At 41.1% G+C, this 23440-nt stretch overlaps 1 protein-coding gene across 1 annotated transcript; it reads right to left on the bottom strand.

Annotated features, from left to right (window-relative positions):
• Positions 1-38: 38 nt before the first annotated feature.
• LOC122055176 lies at positions 39-21320 on the bottom strand. The gene is made up of 3 exons (XM_042616556.1): positions 21250-21320; positions 20522-20819; positions 39-218 (listed from the first exon to the last, which is right to left on the bottom strand). Exons 1-3 carry the CDS (start codon positions 21318-21320, stop codon positions 39-41), a joined length of 549 nt encoding a protein of 182 aa, XP_042472490.1.
• Between the last annotated feature and the right edge of the window lie 2120 nt (positions 21321-23440).

Below are 23440 nucleotides of genomic sequence, written 5' to 3' on the forward strand. Positions count from 1 at the left end.
GGATACCTTAGTCGTGTGTCCTTAGATCGATGAAAGGGTCAAGCTGGAGGTTGGGGCGACTTTTTCTTCGATTTGTTGGCAGGAGCAGGTGCCTTGTCTGCTTTCCGCCGAGCCGCCTGGACTTCTTCTATATTGATGTAGCTGACTGTCTTCCCTAGCGCCACATCAAAATTCTTTACTGGCTCTCGAATGAGGGCCCAGAAGAACTCCCCCTCCACCTGTTAGAGTGTATACTAAAAGCCTAGCTTTTGCAAATATTTATTTTAGAAATAAGAATCACATTAGTCAAATGTCTACATTTATATGCTAAGTGTAGTTGCTCAATTAATTTATATTGTAGATAATATGGCGTGTGGTATCACACATAGAAGATAATGTTATCAGTTCTTTATAAATTATAAACAGTTGCTCACGACTAAGATGGAAAGGAATAAACCATTGGAATAGTCGTAGTGTAATTAGGTATTGGTTTATCTTGACTAATAAATAACACTAGTACACTCTAAGTGTATTGAGTAGGACCATTTAAGATAAGTTCTTTTTATACTGACTTAATAAAAAAATAAGACCTTAGTTATTATGGAAGTGTGTGCTCTTAATCATAATATAATAACAAGCACATATATTTAGTATTTATTTCTTTAATTTATCAAAAGATGATATTTAGCTCGATAAATCAAAAGTCTCGATAAGTTGGGAAATGATATTACTTATAGTGTGTGTTGTTGATTATAGAAGGAAACTGTGTCCTTTTAATCTAGGTTGATAATGTCCCCAAGAGGAGCTCATAAGGATTGTCATGTTAAACTCTGCAGGTGGACTTAGTCTGACATGACGATAAGGTTGAGTGGTACTACTCTTGGACTAAGATATTAATTAAAGTGAGTTGTCAGTAACTCAATTAATTAGTTGACATTCGACATCTTAAACACAGGGAGACTAACATACTCATAATAAGAAGGAGCCCAAAAATATAATTTGGGATTGGTGCGGTAGTTCAATAATAATTCTTTAGTGGTATGAATTATTATTGATAAAATTAAGTTAGGTGCTCGGGGTGAACACGGAAAGTTTAATTTCATCGAGAGACCAAAACCAATTCCTCCTCTCGGTGCCTATCGTAGCCTCTTATTTATAAAGTATTATACCCACCTTTATACCCATCCTAAGGTGGCCAACCAAGCAAACTTGGAACCAAAGCTTGGGCCGACCAAGCAAATAGGATGAGCCAAGTTGTGTGGCTGGCCCTAGCTTGAACCCAAGCTTGGTGTGGCCGGCCACATCAAATTAAAAGGATTTTAATTTTTAAAAAAACGTTGATTCCATGGTTTTAAAAGAGAGTATAAAATTATAAGTCATTCCTTCTATAAAAAGATTAAGAAAAGATTTGATATCTTTCCTTATTTGTAGATTAAAAGGAATATTTTAATTTTGAGAAAACTTTCCTTTTTTGTAACCATGTTCATGATTTAAAAGAGAGTTTTAAAAGTATAAATTTTCCTTTTATAAGTTTCTACAAAAGATTAAGAAAAGATTTGATATCTTTCCTTATTTGTAGAATGAGAAAAAGATTTTAATTTTAAAATATAACTTTTCTTTTTGGAAATCATCCACATGTTTTAATAGAGAGATTTTAATTTATAAAATTCCTTTTATAACCAACCATAAAGGGAAAAATTATTATAGAAATTTTTATTTTAAAATTTCTAGAAACAAATTAGGAAGTTTTAATTTTGTGTTAAAACTTTCCTTGCTTGGAGCAATGAGGTGGCCGACCATGATAATTAAGAAAGGGAAATTGGTTTTAATCAATTAAATTTTCCTTTTCATGACAAAGAAAATAAGGAAGATTTTATTTAATTTTTCCTTATTTTCCAAGACCAAGGAATATAAAAGAGGGGGTAGGTGTGCCTTCATGAGGGGCAACTCTATTCTATTTTCCTCCCTCTCTTCCTTGGTGGTGGCCGGCCCTAGTCCTTGTTCTTCTCCTCTTCTCTTCTTCTTTGGTGGCCGGCAGCATCATCCCTTGGAGCTTTGTGGTGGTGGCCGGATCTTGCTTGGAGGAGAAGGAGAGAAAGGAGGCTTTGTTTCTAGCATCCCTTGGAGCTTGGTGGTGTGGCCAAAATTCTTCATCTCAAGGAGAGGAGCTTGGCCGAAACTTGCAAGGAGGAAGAAGAAGGGTTTGGGTAGTTCTCATCTCAGTAGATTGTTGCACACACAACGTCCGAGATAAGAAGAGGAATACGGTAGAAGATCAAGAGGTCATTGCATACAAAGAAAGGTATAACTAGTAATTGTTTTCCGCATCATACTAGTTTTTCTTTGTATGAATTCCAAACATAAGAGGCATATAATTCTAGGTTTCGAATTTGTGATTTGAGTTTGTATTTTTTTTTTTATTTTTTGAATTTGTGATTTGATTGTTCCTTTTGGTTAAACCTAGGGTTATATAAGGAAATTAAATATTAGATTTCATTGAAAGGCTTTGTCTAGGAAGTGGTGGTTGCTCCCATATCCAAGAAGGCCTAGTGCCTCGCTGATTTCTGAAATTAATATTTAATTGAATTTATAACATAGGTGGATTTGGATCAATAATGTTAAGCATTGTTTGCGATCCAAGTCTAAACCATTAAGAACAGATAAGTTAAATTTTGAATCAATAATGTTAAGTTCCATTTGCGATTCCAAATTTAATTTCTAAAGAACACAATAGGTTATTAGGATAGGTTTGACACTTGTACAAAATTTTTGTATAGTGGAACTAGTACGATCATCCTAGGACTAACCAACAATTGGTATCAGAGTTAGGGTTTACCTTTGTGTGTTTGGTTTTCAGTTTAATTATGCACATGTCATACATAATTTAGGCAGGATAATAGTAGGATATGCTAACTCTGTGGTTGCAGGCTCCAACTATTATGGCTTATAGTTATTGTGTGTGATTGGACCCTTGGACATGTCAAGGATATATTATTGTGTGTGCATGATTGTATTTAACTATTACAGCAGGAGCTGTATTAGCCCTAGGATTTTACATTTATGTTCGATCTAGGTATGATGTGCATTTCCTTATGGAATATAGGATCGATATATGTAAAATTTTTATTTTTATCGTGAATCATATCCTTGCGAGGCGTGGTGCTATTTGAGGACCAGAGGCGCAGTGGAAAAGGAAGCTCGATGGACCCGACGACATGAACCCTAGGGTAGGTAGCACGCGAAGGATAGTGATGGAAAAGACCATAATAGTTGAAAAATTAATTTCCATATTTATTGCTTTTATTTACTGTTATGTGCGTGATGTATGTTTGCTAGGTTAAAATTCCTCACATTAAATAACTAAGTGGGAGAGGGATTAAGTATATTAATTCCATGGTCTTCATTACTGGTTTGTAAGTGATGCAACAAGCTTGCGTGTTGGCTCTGAGTGCCTCCCTCCACAATGGATGAGTTTGTTTGCAGATCACTAGATCAAACTTCCTTTATGGATGGTTATAGGAAATTATTTAGGATGTGTGTGATCTTCTCCAACTGAAGGGCACAATTCTATTTAATGGACTTAGTATCAAGTAATGGTATACACTTAGACATATTTAATAGTATCCTCCCCAACGGAGTCACTGCTATTATTTGTGTGACCAAAGGGATACCAACTATTAATTTTATTTGTCATAAAGTTAGGATGACAAGATAATAAAATTAATGGATAAAACCTCCTCTTACACATATTGAATTTGTATGCGTCCACACTAACGTGGTATGCAAGATTCCCGATGTTTAGAGGTGTTGGTAAATTTAAATAGTATTATTTGAGGAATCAATATTATTTTAAATTTACAGTCTTGACCAATGTTTATTTTGTGATTCTTAGGATGACTTTCAACCCACTGACCATTATACTGAAAGAGAACAAACTTACTGGTCCAAACTACATAGATTGGAAAACAAACCTAAATATTGTCATAACTGCTGAAAGCTATAAGTTTGTACTGGCAGAGGTCTGCCCTGATGCACCTAATAGTGATTCTAGTGAAGAGGAGATTGAGTATCATAAGAAATGGGTAAAGACAGATGAGATAGCACGATATTACATTTTGACTTCGATGTCAAATGTATTGCAACATCAGCATCAGGACTTACCAACGGCTTATGATATAATGAACAATCTCAAAGAACTCTTCGGACACCAGAGTCGGACTGCTAGGCAAGAGGCAATGAGAAAATTAATAACAGTCACCATGTCAGAGGGGACACCCGTAAGGGATTATATCCTTAAGATGATGGTTTATCTTAACGAAATACAGATCCTTGGAGGTGAAATCGATGGAGAAACCCAGGTCGATATTATTCTCCAAACGCTACCCAAAAGTTTTGAGCAGTTCCGCCTGAACTATAACATGAACAAAAGAGAGTATACGTTGGCGGAACTTCTGACAAAACTACAGGCAGCAGAAGGTATATTTCGTCACAGTTCTCAGATTCACTATGCTAAAAATGGTTCTACTTCTAAGTCGAAAGGCAAGAAGAAGAAGAAATAGGCTATCTCAGTAAAGAAGGTGAATAAACCTCTAGGTACAAGACCAAAAGCTGGAATGAAGAAGCCGAAGGGCAAGTGCTTCATCTGCAAGCAGTCAGGACATTGGAAGGCAGACTGTCCTCATAGGAAAGAGAACAATAAAGGTATATCTCATTCTCTAGTAGTTGAAACATGTTTAGCGGTGTTATCTATCAGCACCTGGTGTGTAGATACGAGAGCCACTGATCATGTCTGAACTCTTTGCAGGGGTTCCAAGAAACCCGACGACTATTTGAAGGAGAAATAACAATCTACATGGGCAATGCTACTAAGGTGGCGGTTGTTGCAGTGGGAGACGTCTACTTATCTTTTGATAGAAATAGAAGTTTGGTTTTAAGAAATTATCTTTATGTACCCAGTTTCAGAAAGAATTTAATTTCAGTTTCTAAACTGTATTTGGATGGATATTTTGTTTCTTTTAATAACAATGTGGTTATAAAGAGAAATAGAGTTATTATCTGTTCTGGTTAGGGGTGCAAACGAATCGAATCGAGCCGAATATGCTGAAAAATTTAAGGCTCGAATTCGGCTCGAAATAGGTATATTCGAGTTCGAGCTCGATTCGAAGCTCGAAAATTTTAAAATGTTTGGTTCGAGTTCGGTTCGAATTAGGGTTCGGGTTCGAATTCGGCTCGAAATATTCGAACATGTTCGCGAACTATTCGAATTATTACTCGAAAATAGGTTCGAAAGGCTCGAAATTTATTTATTTAATATATATTTAACTTATATTAATAAATATTAAGGCTCGTGAGCGGCTCGCGAGCGGCTCGAACAATATAATTTGGATTCGAGTTCGGCTCGAAAAAAAGTTCGAACATGTTCGAGTTCGGCTCGAATACGAATCGAATATTTTTCGAGCCGGCTCGAAAAACTCGCGAGCCGGCTCGATTCGTTTGCAGCCCTAGTTCTGGTGCATTGGTTGGTAATTTATATACTTTAAATCTAATTTCTCCTACAAAGCAACAAATGGAAATTAATAACACATCTTCTAATTCAAATAAGAGAAAGGACCCTTCGGAGATGAACCAAACATATCTTTGGCATCTAAGGCTTGGTCATATTAACTTAAGTAGGATTCAAAGACTTATAGTCGATGGACTCTTGGGTTCATTAGTGTTGAAAAATTTTCCAACATGTGAATCCTGCTTAGAAGGTAAAATGACCAAGAGACCTTTTAAGGTCAAGGGGTATAGAGCCAAAGATGTGTTAGAACTGGTTCATTCTGTTTTGTGCGGTCCTATGTCTATCCAGGAAAGAGGTGGTTATAAATATTTTATTTCTTTCATAGACGATTATTCAAGATACGGATACATTTACTTGATGCACCACAAGTCTGAATGCTTTGATAAGTTCAAAGAATATAGAGTTGATGTGGAGAAACATCTTGGTAAAAGTATCAAGACACTACGATCTGACCATGGTGGCGAATACCTCTTTGGAGAGTTTAGGAATTACTTATCAAAAGCCGGGATCCAATCCCAATTGTCTGCACATGGTACACCCCAACAGAATGGTGTGGCAGAAAGAAGGAATAAGACTCTTAAGGAAATGGTTAGATCGATGATGAGTTATTCAGAATTACCAAATTCGTTTTGGGGATATGCTTTAGAAATAGCAGTGTACATTCTGAATATGGTACCTTCTAAAACAGTTCCTTCTACTCCCATAGAATTGTGGAATAGGCGTAAGCCTAGTCTGAGTCATATCCGGATATGGGGTAGTCCAGCACATGTGCTGAAGGGAGATACTGACAAGTTGGAATCACGTACAGAAGTTTGTCTGTTTGTGGGATATCCTAAGGGAATGAAAGATGGTTTGTTTTATAATCCTAAAAAACAGAAGATCATTGTTAGCACCAATGCTCGATTTTTATAAGAAGATTATGTAATGAACCATAAGCCCATAAGTGAAATTGTTCTAGAAGAAATTAGAGAGGACACGTCTACTTTAGTACCAACAGTACAAGATGAAGTACCACAAGAAATTGCAACATGTGTCACAAATGATGTACAGTTATAGACAGTGCCTCGTCGTACTGGGAGGGTTGTAAGGCAACCTGAGAGATTCATGTTTTTGAGAGAGTCTTCGGACTTGATCCCGGGTAAACATGAACTTGATCCACGGACATATGACGAAGCACTCCAAGATAAAGATGCAGTATCTTGGCAAAAGGCGATGAATTCTGAAATAGAATCTATGTATTCTAATAAAGTCTGGGAGCTTGTAGAACTACCAAATGGTGTAAAAGCCGTTGGATGCAAGTGGATCTACAAAAGGAAAAAAGGGACAGACGGGAAGGTAAAAACCTTTAAAGCAAGGCTTGTTGCGAAAGGGTATACTCAGAAAGAGGGAATCGATTATGAGGAAACTTTTTCACCGGTAGCCATGCTTAAGTCTATCCAGATACTCTTATCTATTGTCGCTCATATGGATTATGAGGTTTGGCAAATGGATGTCAAGACAGCTTTCCTTAACAGAAGTCTTGAAGAAAATATCCATATGAAGCAACCAGAGGGATTCATTGAAAAAGGCAAAGAGCATCTAGTGTGCAAGCTCAATCGGTCCATTTATGGACTAAAGCAAGCTTCAAGATCTTGGAACATCTGGTTTAACGAAGTAATCCAGTCATATGGATTTATTCAGTGTCGGGATGAGTCTTCTGTATACAAGAAGTGTAATGGAAACGTGGTGGTATTTCTTGTACTATACGTAGATGACATTTTGTTAATTAGCAACAATGTCAAGGTGTTATCGAACGTAAGGGTATGGTTGTCCAAACAATTCGATATGAAGGACTTAGGAGAATGTGCACACATTCTTGGGATCAAAGTCATAAGAGATCGCAAGGAAAGGATGTTGTGCCTATCTCAAGCTTCATATATAGATACAATCCTTGCTCGTTTTAGCATGCAAAACTCCAAGAAAGGTTTCTTACCTTTTAGGCATGGAGTAGCTTTATCTAAAGAGATGTCTCCGAAGACATCAAAGGAGATAGAGGACATGAAGGCAGTTCCTTATGCTTCGGTTGTGGGAAGCCTAATGTATGCAATGCTGTGTACGAGACCAAATATCTATTTTGTCGTGAGCATGGTTAGCATATATCAAAGTAACCCTAGACAAGGACATTGGACTTCTATAAAGCATGTATTGAAGTACCTGAGAAGGACTAGAAATTATATGCTAGTTTACTAAGTAGATGATATACTTCCTGTGGGTTACACGGATTCAGATTTCCAATCAGATAGGGATAATAGTAAGTCTACATCAAGCTATGTGTTTACTTTAGGAGGTGGAGCCATTACATGGAGGAGTGTTAAGCATAAATGCGTTTCAAACTCAACCATGGAAACAGAGTATGTGGCAGCCTCTGAGACAGCCAAAGAAGTTGTTTGGCTTAGGAACTTCCTAATGGACTTAGATGTGATTCCTGGTTTACCCAAAATCATCACAATTTATTGTGATAATAGCGGTGTAGTTGCAAACTCGAAGGAACCACGAGCCCATAAGACGAGTAAACATATACAGCACAAGTACCACCTGATACGAGATATCGTCAAGCGAGGAGAAGTTGTTGTCGCCAAGATTACATCAGCAGATAACCTGGCAGATCCTTTCACTAAGGCCCTTCCGATGAAAGCTTTTGATCGACATGTGGAGGGGATAGGAATCAGATGTATGGCAGCAGATATGGCAGCTTAGTCTTTTAGTATAAGTGGGAGATTGTTAGAGTATACACTAAAAGCCTAGCTTTTGTAACCATTTATTTTAGAAATAAGAACCATATTGGTCAAATGTCTACATTTATATGCTAAGTGTAGTTGCTCAATTAATTTATATTGTAGATAACATGGTGTATGGTGTCACACACAGAAGATAATGTTATCAGTTCTTTATAAATTATAAACAGTTGCTCACGACTAAGATGGAAAGGAATAAACCATTGGAATAGTCGTAGTGTAATTAGGTATTGGTTTATCTTGACTAATAAATAACACTAGTACACTCTAAGTGTATTGAGTAGGACCATTTAAGGTAAGTTCTTTTTATACTGACTTAATAAAAGAGCAAGACCTTAGTTATTATGGAAGTGTGTGCTCTTAATCATAATATAATAACAAGCACATATATTTAGTATTTATTTTTTTAATTTATCAAAGGGTGAGATTTAGCTCGATAAATCAAAAGGCCCGATAAGTTGGGAAGTGATATTACTTATAGTGTGTGTTGTTGATTATAGAAGGAAACTGTGTCATATTAATCTAGGTTGATAATGTCCCCTAGAGGAGCTCATAAGGATTGTCATATTAAACCCTGCAGGTGGACTTAGTCTGACATGACGATAAGGTTGAGTGGTACTACTCTTGGACTAAGATATTAATTAAAGTGAGTTGTCAGTAACTCAATTAATTAGTTGACATTCGACATCTTAAACACAGGGAGACTAACATACTCATAATAAGAAGGAGCCCAAAAATATAATTTGGGATTGGTGCGGTAGTTCAATAATAATTCTTTAGTGGTATGAATTATTATTGATGAAATTAAGTTAGGTGTTCGGGGTGAACACGGGAAGCTTAATTTCATCGGGAGGCCAAAACCAATTCCTCCTCTCGGTCTCTATCGTAGCCTCTTATTTATAAAGTATTATACCCACCTATATCCACCTTTATACTCATCCTAAGGTGGTCGGCCAAGTAAGCTTGGAACCAAAGCTTGGGTCGGCCAAGCAAATAGGATGAGCCAAGTTGTGTGGTCGGCCCTAGCTTGAACCCAAGCTTGGTGTGGTCGGCCATATCAAATTAAAAGGATTTTAATTTTTTAAAATTTTTCTTATGTGGATTCCATAGTTTTAAAAGAGAGTTTAAAATTATAAGTCATTCCTTCTACAAAAAGATTAAGAAAAGATTTGATATCTTTCCTTATTTGTAGATTAAAAGGAATATTTTAATTTTGATAAAACTTTCATTTTTTGTAACCATATTCATGATTTAAAAGAGAGTTTTAAAATTATAAATTTTCCTTTTATAAGTTTCTACAAAATATTAAGAAAAGATTTGATATCTTTCCTTATTTGTAGATTAAGAGGAATATTTTAATTTTAAAATATAACTTTTCTTTTTGGAAATCATCCACATGTTTTAATAGAGAGATTTTAATTTATAAAATTCCTTTTATAACCAACCATGAAGGGAAAAATTATTAGAGAAATTTTTATTTTAAAAATTTCGGAAACAAATTAGGAAATTTTAATTTTGTGTTAAAACTTTCCTTGCTTGGAGCAATGATGTAACGACCCACCTTCTGGGTACTGGCTGTAAGGCCGGTCGCTACAATTACTGCTGTCTATATGTTGTGCGGAAAGCTGGGCTAATTAAAATTTTACTCTACTAATGACGGATACAATTACTAAGAAAGGTCTAAAGACCTTCTTTGCTAATGTACATATGCTAAAGAGGGGAAACTGAACATCCCAACTGAGCTAAGGACTAGAAACTAAACTTCCCAACTAACTACAGACCTGCCGATCGATCCGCAGATCGATCGAAGCTATGGGGCATTCGGTTCCCAACTGGATCGGTCGAGCAGACCGATCCATGTGTGGCTGGATCGGTCGGCAGACCGATCCAGGTGTGGCTGGATCGGTCGGCCGACCGATCCAGGCACCTGAAACCCCTGGAACGCTACTGTATCGTGTTAGATCGGTCGGCTGACCGATCCAGGAGGATACAGTAGCATACTGTATCTGTCTGGATCGGTCGGCTGACCGATCCAGAAGCCTGGTACGCTACTGGATCGGTCGGCAGACCGATCCAGCGTCTGATTTCCTGATACGAAATCAGAGATGCTGATTTCGACACTTTGTCGTGCCAAAACCACCTGCAACCACTCTAACATATACTAATAACTATTCTATCATACATTGGGCAACATTCAAGACATAATATAATGCATGTTCACTAGTTCATACCATTAACCATACTAGAATGCGAAGCATAAGAGAAAAGAGAACAAGACTTTAATAACTAGACTTGCTACAAGTTCTAATGCGTAGTAAAATAAAACTAGATCCCTAGGATCTTTATTCCAGGTTCCTTCCACACACATCTTGATCTGCATTGCCCTCCAGCCTCCACTAGTCCACTTTTCTTTTACCTGTATCTGCAGTATAAGAAAAGTAGCATCTGTAAGCTAAAAAGCTTAGTAAGAAACCATCTACCTCACAAAAAATATGCACACGATGCAGATATGGTTTTTAAAACATGCTATTCGAAATATACTGACTAGGCTAAACATGGCATGGCATGTGTTCATACAAGCATAGCAATCAAGAACTGAACATAAGCTATCATAATGTATCAACAAGGAAGAGCTAAACTGAAGTTGAAACTGAAACTAAGCTGATCTCACATAACTGATTGTGAATTTGAAAAGCTATACATATAATAAGTGAAAATACTAAACATGCTGCTAAGGGGCCCTGGCAACTGTACTTGCTGTGTGCGCATCCCTATCTAAACCCGGGATTGCAAGTTCCGAATCTAGTAGGGTTTACTAGGTTAGCTAAACCTAGGGACGACTATGGGAGTCCAGTCCAGTGGATATCTAATCCAGTACAGTGTCACTGCTGAAAGTAAAATACTGAATGCTATGTACTTATTTTGCTGAATCTAGGTTATCTGAACCTAGAACTAGGTTGTCTGAACCTAGAGGCGACTGTGGGAGCCCACCCATTGGACTGTAGTCCTACATAAGTAGAAATAAAACTAATTTGCTGTTTTAAATGCTCCTAGTGCATTTAATAAGTTAATTAAACTGTCTATTACTGAGCTAGACCTTTAATCGAACACCTAGGATACTCTAACTCTTCTCCCTATTAGGGAGACCACCTCTAGGCACCCGACAATGTTCAACCTCCTATCTGAAGAGGGAAAACGTGCCCGGCCCATCTAGAGGTGCTCAACTAAATCCCTAATCTGCAAAGAGAGTTAAACACACCCTAGATATCAATAAAAATCTGCATACCTCCTAACTAAAGCATAAAAACTCAAACGGAAGCTATTATACTGCAGGTGAGGGGTTTCTTACCTCGTATGCTAGATTTCTTACAAATCTAATCGCTAGAAATTCCGGTGGGGACGACTTCTCGATGATTCGCTCGCGTCCACGTGCTCTACTCGCGGAGGGAAACGTCCTCGTGCTGAAATCATCGCCGGAAAGTGAGCTTGGGGCCCTAGGGAGAGAATCCTAGGTCTCCCTTGAGGTGGCGCCGAGAGAAGGAGAGAAGAAGGGGTTGGCGTCGGTGAGGGTTTTGGAGAAAAAGTGGCGTGAGGCTTGTGAGGAGAGGGCTGCCGAACCAAATTATAAACCAAAACCTACTTAAGTTTTTAATTTATGTTAAGTGGGTAACTAGGCCCAACTCAAATATAAATATAAATGTTTCCCTTCTCTTTCAGCACGGCCCTGCTGGGTTCACCGGTCACTAAGGCTAACTAAAGGTTTAGCGGACCCGAGAGGTCCCGGATTCGATTCCCGCTTAAACCATTTTACTTTTCTATTAGTTTTGCTACTTCCGCTACTCGGAAAATTCCGGAAAAATATCTAAAAATTCCAAAAAAATCGCAGAATAATTCTAATGCAAGTTTGAGAATTTTCGGGCATTACAATCCCCCATACCTTATAAAAAGTTCATCCTCGAACTTAGAACAATTCTGGGTACTTCTGTCTCATGCTGGCTTCTGTCTCCCAAGTTGCCTCTTCTGCTGTGTGACTGTGCCAAATGACTTTGACTAATGGTACTTCCTTGTTCCGCAATTTCTTAACTGCTCGGTCTATTATCTGAATAGGCCGACTATCATAGCTTAGGTCCTCACGGATCTGTACCGACTGGGGCTCAATCACCTGTGTGGCATCTGGGGTATGCTTCTTCAGCATAAAGACATGAAATACGTTGTGGACAGCTGACATTTCCTGGGGTAGCTCTAGCTCATATGCTACCTTGCCCACTCTTCTGCTGATAAGGTATGGTCCCACATATCTGGGACTTAGTTTGCCCTTTTTCCCAAAACGCATTACTCCCTTCATGGGAGCCACTCTGAGGAACACTGAATCCCCAACTGAAAACTCTAAGGGTCTGCGCCGCGTATCAGCATAGCTCTTCTGGCGGCTCTGAGATGCCTCTATCTTCTGGCGGATCTGCTGTATGGCTGCTGTGGTATCGGCTACTAGATCTGTCTGAAGCTCTAGTTCTTTCTATTCACCACCCTCATACCAGCAGATTGGAGATCTACACCTCCGCCCGTAGAGAGCCTCGTAAGGTGCCATGCCGATAGTGGCCTGATAGCTGTTGTTGTATGCAAATTCTGCTAAACTCAGATATTTGCACCAACTTCCCTTGAAGTCTAGGGCACACGCTCGGAGCATATCTTCGAGTACTTGATTCACTCGCTCCGTCTGACCATCTGTCTGAGGATGGAATGCTGTGCTGAACTTTAACTTAGTGCCCAACGCTGACTGTACACACTCCCAGAAGTGTGATGTGAATCTGCTGTCTTTGTCCGAAATGATGGTTCGTGGGACTCCATGTAGTCTGACGATCTCTTGGAGATACAACTGAGCTAGCTTCTCCATGGAGTAGGATATCTTGATAGCTAAGAAGTGAGCTGATTTAGTCAACCTGTCGACTATTACCCAGATGGCGTCAAAACCATTCGTGGTTCTGGGCAGTCCCACTATGAAGTCCATAGAGATATCCTCCCACTTCCATTCTGGAATCTGTATAGGCTGCAGAACTCCTCCTGGTCGCTGGTGTTCTGCCTTGACCCTCTGACAGGTGAGGCAGATGCTAACGTATCTGGCGATGTCTCGCTTCATCCCGGGCCACCAAAAATGGTTCTTCAGGTCTTGGTACATTTTGGTGGAACCTAGATGCATCGCATAGGGAGTCTTGTGAGCCTCATCTAAAATTTGTCTCCGTAGCTCCTCCTGACCTGGAACACAGAGTCTGTCACCAAAATACAACACCCCGCTATTGGACACTCTGAATTCTCTACTTTCTGATTCTGCTAGCCCTTGCTTGATTTTCTGAATTCCAGGGTCCTGCTCCTGAGCTGACTGAATATCACCAAGCAAGGTAGACTCTAAGGTCATAGCAGAGAGCTGTCCAACGATGAGTTCTAGACCGAAATCTACGATCTCTTTCTGGAGGGGCGGTGACATGGCTGTAAGGGATAATAAGGTAGCACTGGATTTTCGGCTAAGTGCGTCGGCTACCTTATTGGCTTTCCCTGGATAGTAGAGGATATCTATATCGTAGTCTTTGACTAGCTCAAGCCATCTGCACTGTCGCATGTTCAGATACTTCTGAGTGAAGAAGTACTTCAGACTCTGATGATCTGTATACACTCTGCACTGAGCTCCATATAAGTAATGTCTCCAAATTTTGAGAGCGAACACTACTGCTGCAAGCTCAAGGTCATGAGTAGGGTAATTCTTCTCATAATCCTTGAGTTGTCTGGAGGCATAGGCGATCACCTTGCCGTTTTTCATCAATACTGCTCCTAGTCCCAACTTAGAGGCATCACTATAGATGTCAAAGCTGCTGGTGTTGTCTGGTAGAGCCAAAATGGGAGCACTGGTTAATCTTCTTTTTAGCTCGCTGAAGCTGTTCTCGCAGTCCTCTGTCCACTGAAATTTCCTGTTCTTTCTGGTAAGAGCTGTCAGTGGGGAGGCTATCCTGGAGAAATCCTCTACAAACTTTCTGTAATAACCTGCTAATCCCAGAAAGCTTCTGATCTCACTGGCGTTCTTCGGTCTCTTCCAGTTACTTACTGCTTCTATTTTGCTGGGGTCTACCATGACACCATCCTTTGAGATGATGTGACCTAAGAAAGACACCTGATCAAGCCAGAATTCACATTTCGTGAACTTGGCATATAGCTGATTCTGCTGAAGTGTCTGTAGTACTGTCTTCAGGTGCTCTGCATGTTCTTCCTGAGTTCCTGAGTAGATAAGAATGTCATCGATAAACACAATAATAAACTTATCTAAATACTCCCTGAATACTCTGTTCATGAGATCCATGAATGTAGCTGGAGCATTGGTCACGCCAAAGGGCATGACTACGAACTCGTAATGTCCGTATCTGGTCCTAAATGCTGTCTTCGGTATATCACCCTCCTTGACTCTGACTTGGTGATATCCTGATCTGAGGTCAATCTTAGAGAACACTGCTGCTCCCTTTAACTGGTCGAACAGGTCATCTATTCTGGGAAGAGGATACCTGTTCTTGATCGTGACTCGATTCAAGACTGTAGTCTATGCATAGCCGCATGCTTCCATCCTTCTTCTTCACGAACAGTACAGGCGCTCCCCATGGTGAGTGACTAGGGCGTATGAAGCCCTTGTCAAGCAGCTCCTGTAGCTGCTCCTGAAGTTCCTTCAGTTCTGCTGGACCCATGCGATATGGCGCTTTGGAAATAGGATTGGTGCCGGGGAAGAGCTCTATCTCAAATTCAATCTCCCTGACTGGTGCTAGGCCTGGTAACTCCTCAGGGAAGACTGCTGGGTAGTCACATACAACTCGGACCCCTGCTAGCTGTTGGTCCTTGTCCTGGCTGGTATTGACTACATGTGCTAAGTACCCCGTACATCCCGAATCCATCAACCTCCGTGCTTTCATAGCTGAGAGAAATTTTCTGGCTTTCCTCTTTGGTTCTCCGATATACTCGAACTGTGCTTCTGCTTCGGGTTGGAATACGACTTTCTGTTACGGCACTCTATGGAAGCATCGTATCTGATCAGGAAGTCCATTCCAAGGATGACGTCTTAGTCAGTCATTTCCAGCAGGATCAGATCACAGAAGAGTTCCCTGTCTGCTATAATGACCGGCACTGCTCTGAGCCAGTGCGTGGATGCCATGATCTCTCCTGAAGGTAGTGCCGTCAAAAACTGACCACTGAGTACCTCTGAGGGTATTTCTAATTTTTCGGAGAACATCCTGGCTATATATGAATGGGTTGCCCCAGTATCAAAAAGAACAGTAGCACTATACTGAAAAATGCTAATCTGACATGTGACAACTGTCGAGGCATTGGCTACGTCCTCTCTGGTGAGTGAGTAGATCCTCGCATTCGCCATAGCTAGAGGGGCTTCTAATCTGCCCTGGCTGATAAGTGGACCTTCTAGAGCGGCATGCATCTGATATAACTGAGCTGGCTGGCCTGCATACTGAATCTGCTATGGCTGAGGAAGACCGGTCTTGTTCGGGCACTGCTTGGCCATGTTCCCTTCTTGTCCACATTCAAAGCATCCTCGTGTGCCCTTGCGACAAACCCCTGGGTGAAATTTCCCATAAGTAGCACACTTTGGATAACTGGGTCGCTTGCTAGATGGTCCTCCCTTTGGGTCACTCCCTGATTTGCGCTTACTGTTGGAGTTCCCTTTCCAGTTAGAGCTGTGGCCTTGCTGTTTTTGAGTGTGAGGGTTTCCTTGGCCTTTGGACTCTGAGGAGACCTGCTTCTGCTGTTCTGGTAATGCTCTGTGGTCAAGGCACTGCTCACTAACTCCTCTGTGGTTTGTGGCCTATGTATGCCACCAGCCACGTTCATTGCTATCTCTGGCCTCAGCATCTTGAGCATCAACCGGATTCGTTCCTTCTCTGTGCTGACTAGCTCTGGGCATAGACGAGCCAACCTGTTGAATTTCTTCACGGCTTCCTCAACTGAAAGGTTGCCCTGACGAAACTCGGTGAACTCGTCGTAGTGGCAGTTTGTGAACCGTATGTGAAAGAACTCCTCGAAGAATTCCCTCTCGAAGTCAGCCCATGACATCTGGTTCACTGGGTGCTTCGTTCTAATTCTTTCCCACCACATGCGTGCGTCTCCTGTCAGGCAGAAGGAGGCACACTTCACCTTCTCGTGTTCTGGCCAGTCCAGAAGCTCCATCGTGCTCTCCAGTGTTTTGAACCAGGCTTGTGCATCCCATGGTTCACTAGTGCCTGAGAAGTTCTCTGGCTTGACTCGCTGCCACTGGATCAGATAGGCTTCCTTTCTTGGCTCAGCTGCTGGCGTTGGCGCTGTAGGCTGAGCTGGTGGAACCTCTAAGACTTCTGGAGTTGTCAGATTCGGTTCCGGGGTGACTGTGGGGGTATTCTGCTGATTAGCCTTTAAGGTGGCTATTTCCTGTTGCTGTTCAGCTAGCTGCTGCTATAACTGAGCCACTAATGATGTAAGGTCGGGAGGAGGCACTGAACTGCCTGCCTCTTGCTGGGGCTCAGTAGCTAGTGCCCTTCTAGCTGGGCGTCCTCATGTCATTTCTAAAGACATAGAGAACATAACATAACTAATGTAATCGCAGTTATATAACTACTGATATCATGTTTAAAAACTAACACATACTAACAAGCAGTAGGCATATAAACATGAACTGTAATAACAAAATGAGGAGCATAAATTAAGTAGAGGTATTCTTACTTGGAAGCTGTAGGTTCAATGCTGATGTGTGTGTAGGAAGTATGGAACTTGGCTCTGATACCACTCTGTAACGACCCACCTTCTGGGTACTGGCTGTAAGGCCGGTCGCTACAATTACTGCTGTCTATATGCTGTGCGGAAAGCTGGGCTAATTAAAATTTTACTCTACTAATGACGGATACAATTACTAAGAAAGGTCTAAAGACCTTCTTTGCTAATGTACATATGCTAAAGAGGGGAAACTGAACATCCCAACTGAGCTAGGGACTAGAAACTAAACTTCCCAACTAACTACAGACCTGCCGATCGATCCGCAGATCGATCGAAGCTATGGGGCATTCGGTTCCCAACTGGATCGGTCGAGCAGACCGATCCATGTGTGGCTGGATCGGTCGGCAGACCGATCCAGGTGTGGCTGGATCGGTCGGCCGACCGATCCAGGCACCCGAAACCCCTGGAATGCTACTGTATCGTGCTGGATCGGTCGGCTGACCGATCCAGGAGGATACAGTAGCATACTGTATCTGTCTGGATCGGTCGGCTGACCGATCCGGAAGCCTGGTACGCTACTGGATCGGTCGGCAGACCGATCCAGCGTCTGATTTCCTGATACGAAATCAAAGATGCTGATTTCGACACTTTGTCGTGCCAAAACCACCTGCAACCACTCTAACATATACTAATAACTATTCTATCATACATTGGGCAACATTCAAGACATAATATAATGCATGTTCACTAGTTCATACCATTAACCATACTAGAATGCGAAGCATAAGAGAAAAGAGAACAAGACTTTAATAACTAGACTTGCTACAAGTTCTAATGCGTAGTAAAATAAAACTAGATCCCTAGGATCTTTATTCCAGGTTCCTTCCATACACATCTTGATCTGCATTGCCCTCCAGTCTCCACTAGTCCACTTTTCTTTTACCTGTATCTGCAGTATAAGAAAAGTAGCATCTGTAAGCTAAAAAGCTTAGTAAGAAACCATCTACCTCACAAAAAACATGCATACGATGCAGATATGGTTTTTAAAACATGCTATTCGAAATATACTGACTAGGCTAAACATGGCATGGCATGTGTTCATACAAGCATAGCAATCAAGAACTGAACATAAGCTATCATAATGTATCAACAAGGAAGAGTTAAACTGATGTTGAAACTGAAACTAAGCTGATCTCACATAACTGATTGTGAATTTGAAAAGCTATACATATAATAAGTGAAAATACTAAACATGCTGCTAAGGGGCCCTGGCAACTGTACTTGCTGTGCGCGCATCCCTATCTAAACCCGGGATTGCAAGTTCCGAATCTAGTAGGGTTTACTAGATTAGCTAAACCTAGGGACGACTATGGGAGTGGATATCTAATCCAGTACAGTGCCACTGCTGAAAGTAAAATACTGAATGCTATGTACTTATTTTGCTGAATCTAGGTTATCTGAACCTAGAACTAGGTTGTCTGAACCTAGAGGCGACTATGGGAGCCCACCTATTGGACTGTAGTCCTACATAAGTAGAAATAAAACTAATTTGCTGTTTTAAATGCTCCTAGTGCATTTAATAAGTTAATTAAACTGTCTATTACTGAGCTAGACCTTTAATCGAACACCTAGGATACTCTAACTATTCTCCCTATTAGGGAGACCACCTCTAGGCACCCGACAACGTCCAACCTCCTATCTGAAGAGGGAAAACGTGCCCGGCCCATCTAGAGGTGCTCAACTAAATCCCTAATCTGCGAAGAGAGTTAAACACACCCTAGATATCAATAAAAATCTGCATACCTCCTAACTAAAGCATAAAAACTCAAACGGAAGCTATTATACTGTAGGTGAGGGGTTTCTTACCTCGTATGCTAGATTTCTTACAAATCTAATCGCTAGAAATTCCGGTGGGGACGACTTCTCGACGATTCGCTTGCGTCCACGTGCTCTACTCGCGGAGGGAAACGTCCTCGTGCTGAAATCGTCGCCGGAAAGTGACCTTGGGACCCTAGGGAGAGAATCCTAGGTCTCCCTTGAGGTGGCGCCGAGAGAAGGAGAGCAGAAGGGGTTGGCGTCGGTGAGGGTTTTGGAGAAAAAGTGGCGTGAGGCTTGTGAGGAGAGGGCTGCCGAACCAAATTATAAACCAAAACCTACTTAAGTTTTTAATTTATGTTAAGTGGGTAACTAGGCCCAACTCAAATATAAATATAAATGTTTCCCTTCTCTTTCAGCACGGCCCTGCTGGGTTCACCGGTCACTAAGGCTAACTAAAGGTTTAGCGGACCCGAGAGGTCCCGGGTTCGATTCCCGCTTAAATCATTTTACTTTTTTATTAGTTTTGCTACTTCCACTACTCGGAAAATTCCGGAAAAATATCTAAAAATTCCAGAAAAATCGCAGAATAATTCTAATGCAAGTTTGAGAATTTTCGGGCATTACAAATGAGGTGGCCGGCCATGATATTTAAGAAAAGGAAATTGGTTTTAATCAATTAAATTTTCCTTTTCATGACAAAGAAAATAAGGAAGATTTTATTTAATTTTTCCTTATTTGCCAAGACCAAGGAATATAAAAGAGGGGGTAGGGGTGCCTTCATGAGGGACAACTCTATTCTATTTTCCTCCCTCTCTTCCTTGGTGGTGGTCGACCCTAGTCCTTGTTCTTCTCCTCTTCTCTTCTTCTTTGGTGGCCGACGGCATCATCCCTTAGAGCTTTGTGGTGGTGGGCGGATCTTGCTTGGAGGAGAAGAAGAGAAAGGAGGCTTTGTTTCTAGCATCCCTTGGAGCTTGGTGGTGTGGCCAAAATTCTTCATCTCAAGGAGAGGAGCTTGGCCGAAACTTGCAAGGAGGAAGAAGGGTTTGGGTAGTTCTCATGTCAGTAGATTGTTGCCCACACAACGTCCGAGATAAGAAGAGGAATACGGTAGAAGATCAAAAGGACATTGCATACAAAGAAATGTATAACTAGTAATTATTTTCTGCATCATACTAGTTTTTCTTTGTATGAATTCCAAACACAAGAGGCATATAATTCTAGGTTTCAAATTTGTGATTCGAGTTTGTGTTTTTTTTTATTTTTCAAATTTGTGATTCGATTGTTCCTTTTGGTTAAACCTAGGGTTATATAAGGAAATTAAATATTAGATTTCATTGAAAGGCTTTGTCTAGGAAGTGGTTGTTGCTCCCATATCCAAGAAGGCCTAGTGTCGCGCCATGTTTAACCTGGAAGCCGATTTATGAAATTAATATTTAATTAAATTTATAACATAGGTGGATTTAGATCAATAATGTTAAGCATCGTTTGCGATCCAAATCTAAACCATTAAGAACAGATAAGTTAAATTTGGAATCAATAATGTTAAGTTTTATTTGTGATTCCGAATTTAATTTCTAAAGAACACAATAGGTTATTAGGATAGGTTCGACATTTGTACAAAATTTTTGTACAGTGGAACCGGTATGATCTTCCTAGGACTAACCAACATCACCAGATCGTGGGAGATGGCGCTCATCAAGATCTCTAAGGTAGCGGACGGGACGTCTTGTGCTACCTGGTTGAAGCGTTTGATATAGCTTCTCAAGGGTTCCGCAGACCCTTGCTTGAGGGCGAAGAGATAGTGGTCTATCTTTTGATACTTCCTTCTACTAGCGAAATGGCGCAGGAAAGCATTCTTGAAGTCTTGAAAAAATGTGATGAATCCGTTCGGCAATCCATCGAACCACTTCTGTGCCAAGCCAGACAGAGTGTTTAAGAACACTCGACACTTGATGGCGTCGCTATATTGGTACAGTAATGCAGTGTTCTGAAATTTTTGGAGATGATCCTCTGGGTCCTTGCTACCATCGTATTCCCCAATAGATGGGGGTTTGTACCCCTTCGGTAGTTTCTCCTCGAGTACCCTTAGAGAGAAGGGCACTTGCTCCTCACGCAACTCCCTCGGCTCCTCCTAAAGGACTAACTTTCCCCTTCTTCAGATCTCTGGACGAGGAACTCTCGACCGTGGAGGTCAGGTGATGCTCTTTCTTATTATAATAGTCTGGGCCCTTGTTATAATAGTCCAAGCAGGGCTTGAGATAAAAGGCCTAGGGGAAAGTCTCGGGTTATTTCCTCTTAGACCCCTTGTCGGAAACGTGAGTCTGGTCCTTCAAAACTGCAAGCATCTTGTGTGGTTGTGAAGCAATGGTGTATTTTTCAAAAGTCACTCACCTCTTGGCCTCCCTGAACAGTTCATACTTTCCTGCTGTCATGGTGACATTGATCTTTCCGGTATCCTCCATCGTCACGCTCCAAAACAGGTGAAGGAAGTTCCCACAGACGGTGCCAAATTGATCATATCCGGAATCTAAGTCAAACGAATGCTAGTTGAGATGGTGTCGGTGTTGACGAAGAGGCGACTTGGACACACCTAGGGTATGTGCACCAGGAAGGTGAACCTCCACGTGGAGCTCAAGGACAGTGGTGATGAGACTGGCAGTACTTACACTCTGCACACACTCAGACAAGTACACGGAATGTTAGAGACCAGAAACCAAGGAAAAAGTCTCCGGCATAAGCCCTCCGACGCTCAAGTCAGGTACTTTTTCCCTAAAAGAACAGTATACGAAGGAGAAAAGATCTGTAGAAGATGAGTGCGTATGTGCGCGTGCCTAACTAAGGGAGATAACCTTCCTTTTTATATGATGATACGTACCTTCAGAGCCTGCATGTTAGAGAATGTCAGGTGTCAGGATATGTAGGTGAGAGAAAGTGTACGACGGCTTCTTATTGGTGGAAGGAAGGTTCCATTCGCAGATGATAATAGACTATTTGAATATTTCCTGACGTATGACACTTATTCCCTAAACAGGATGTTACGATTCCCTGGCATTGTTGTCGTCTAGTGCTTTTTGTCCCGCCCGATTTTAGCTACGGACAGCTCAGGATGATCGTTCGAGTGTGCCACCTGGCTCAAGTCTTGATGAAGGGGACGAGCTGTGGTGAGAGCCCCATCTTTTACGTTTGGATCGCTAAAGGCCGACCGAGAGTTATTTTACTGAAAGTACCGGGTCTGGCTATGCGGCCCAAGCTAAGGAAACCCGACCAGTCGGGGTAGGTCAGATATTACTTCATGTTGTATCTTTTGTCTAAGATCTGGGACCTTGATCCATCTGTATCCGATCAGAAATTATGTGGCTGATGACGTTAGGCGATCTAACTCCTTTCCCCTCCTAACTACTGACTGTCACGTCCCTTTGACTTCTGACTGTTCTTGACTTCCACGTCTCATTAACTTTTGACTGTCCTTGACTATCACATCCTCTTGACTTCTGATTATCCTTGATTATCACATCCCCTTGACTTTTGACTATCTGACTTTATCAGACCCACCTTCATGCACCATATCAATTTAGTTTTAATGAAATCCAGTTGTTTATTGAATTGGTAAAAACAACGAAACACTGCTCTGCCTTCTCAGGGTGGTGCATCATTCTGTTCGTCTGAACTTCACAAAAATGGCGAAGTACGTGCTTGGGACAGAGGATACGACGAGGGGGAGAAATCAGGTGAAATCTTTAATTGTGTGTGTCTGAACGCCTACCAAGGTATCTTCTTATTGGTTAATTATAGTTTTACTTAAGCAGGTCCGGGGTCCGAAGGCTGGTGCAGTGGTGCTTACGAGTTTAAGCCTGCAAGACCGTCCAGCAGCAACGACGACATGTCCTTCTCGCCTTTGAGAACTCTCCCCCAACTTTTTCTTTGCATAAGATGGAAAGTTCTTTTGTAGTCAACGAACAGTAATTAACCTTCATAATCCAAATCTAATCAACCTTATTTCACTTTTTATTCTCTCCTAAGACAGGATCCAACTTTCTAATAAATCTCGTTAAATAGAAGTACCGAGCAATCTACAAAATTAGGCCATTTTGCCGGTGCAAACAAGGCGGATCGTATCACATGCATGATGCATGAGTGTTGTCGGAGCTGGGCCAGCTGATGCTCATCCCTTGGACGAATGCTCTTTGTTAATTACAATACTTTGTGCTGTCCAATGTCATCTGTCTCATATATAGTTTATATCATTGTTCCTTGTGGTCCTAAATGTAGTCCTCACGGAGGCGGCAAGTTGATTAGAGGATGACGGTTTTTATAATGGAGTAGAGATCAATTTATGACAAGTGTATGTTTTTGGAAAAATATTCCTTCTTTCTCTTAATCATTTGACGATGGACTAACTCCGTGATATACCTTCAATTCCTTCCTACTTTGCTACAATTTAGGGTCCTAAATGTCATCACAGTGGCATGAGAACAGAAGCAGGCATCTTCCACGCACTGCCAGCCAGGCACAGTACAGCTAGAAAGCGAAGTCTGTGGGCGCCATGGCCACTAGACGATGTGACCGGTTGAACAAGGAGATT

This window comes from Zingiber officinale, chromosome 3B, assembly GCF_018446385.1.
Source record: "Zingiber officinale cultivar Zhangliang chromosome 3B, Zo_v1.1, whole genome shotgun sequence".
Taxonomy (NCBI): domain Eukaryota; kingdom Viridiplantae; phylum Streptophyta; class Magnoliopsida; order Zingiberales; family Zingiberaceae; genus Zingiber; species Zingiber officinale.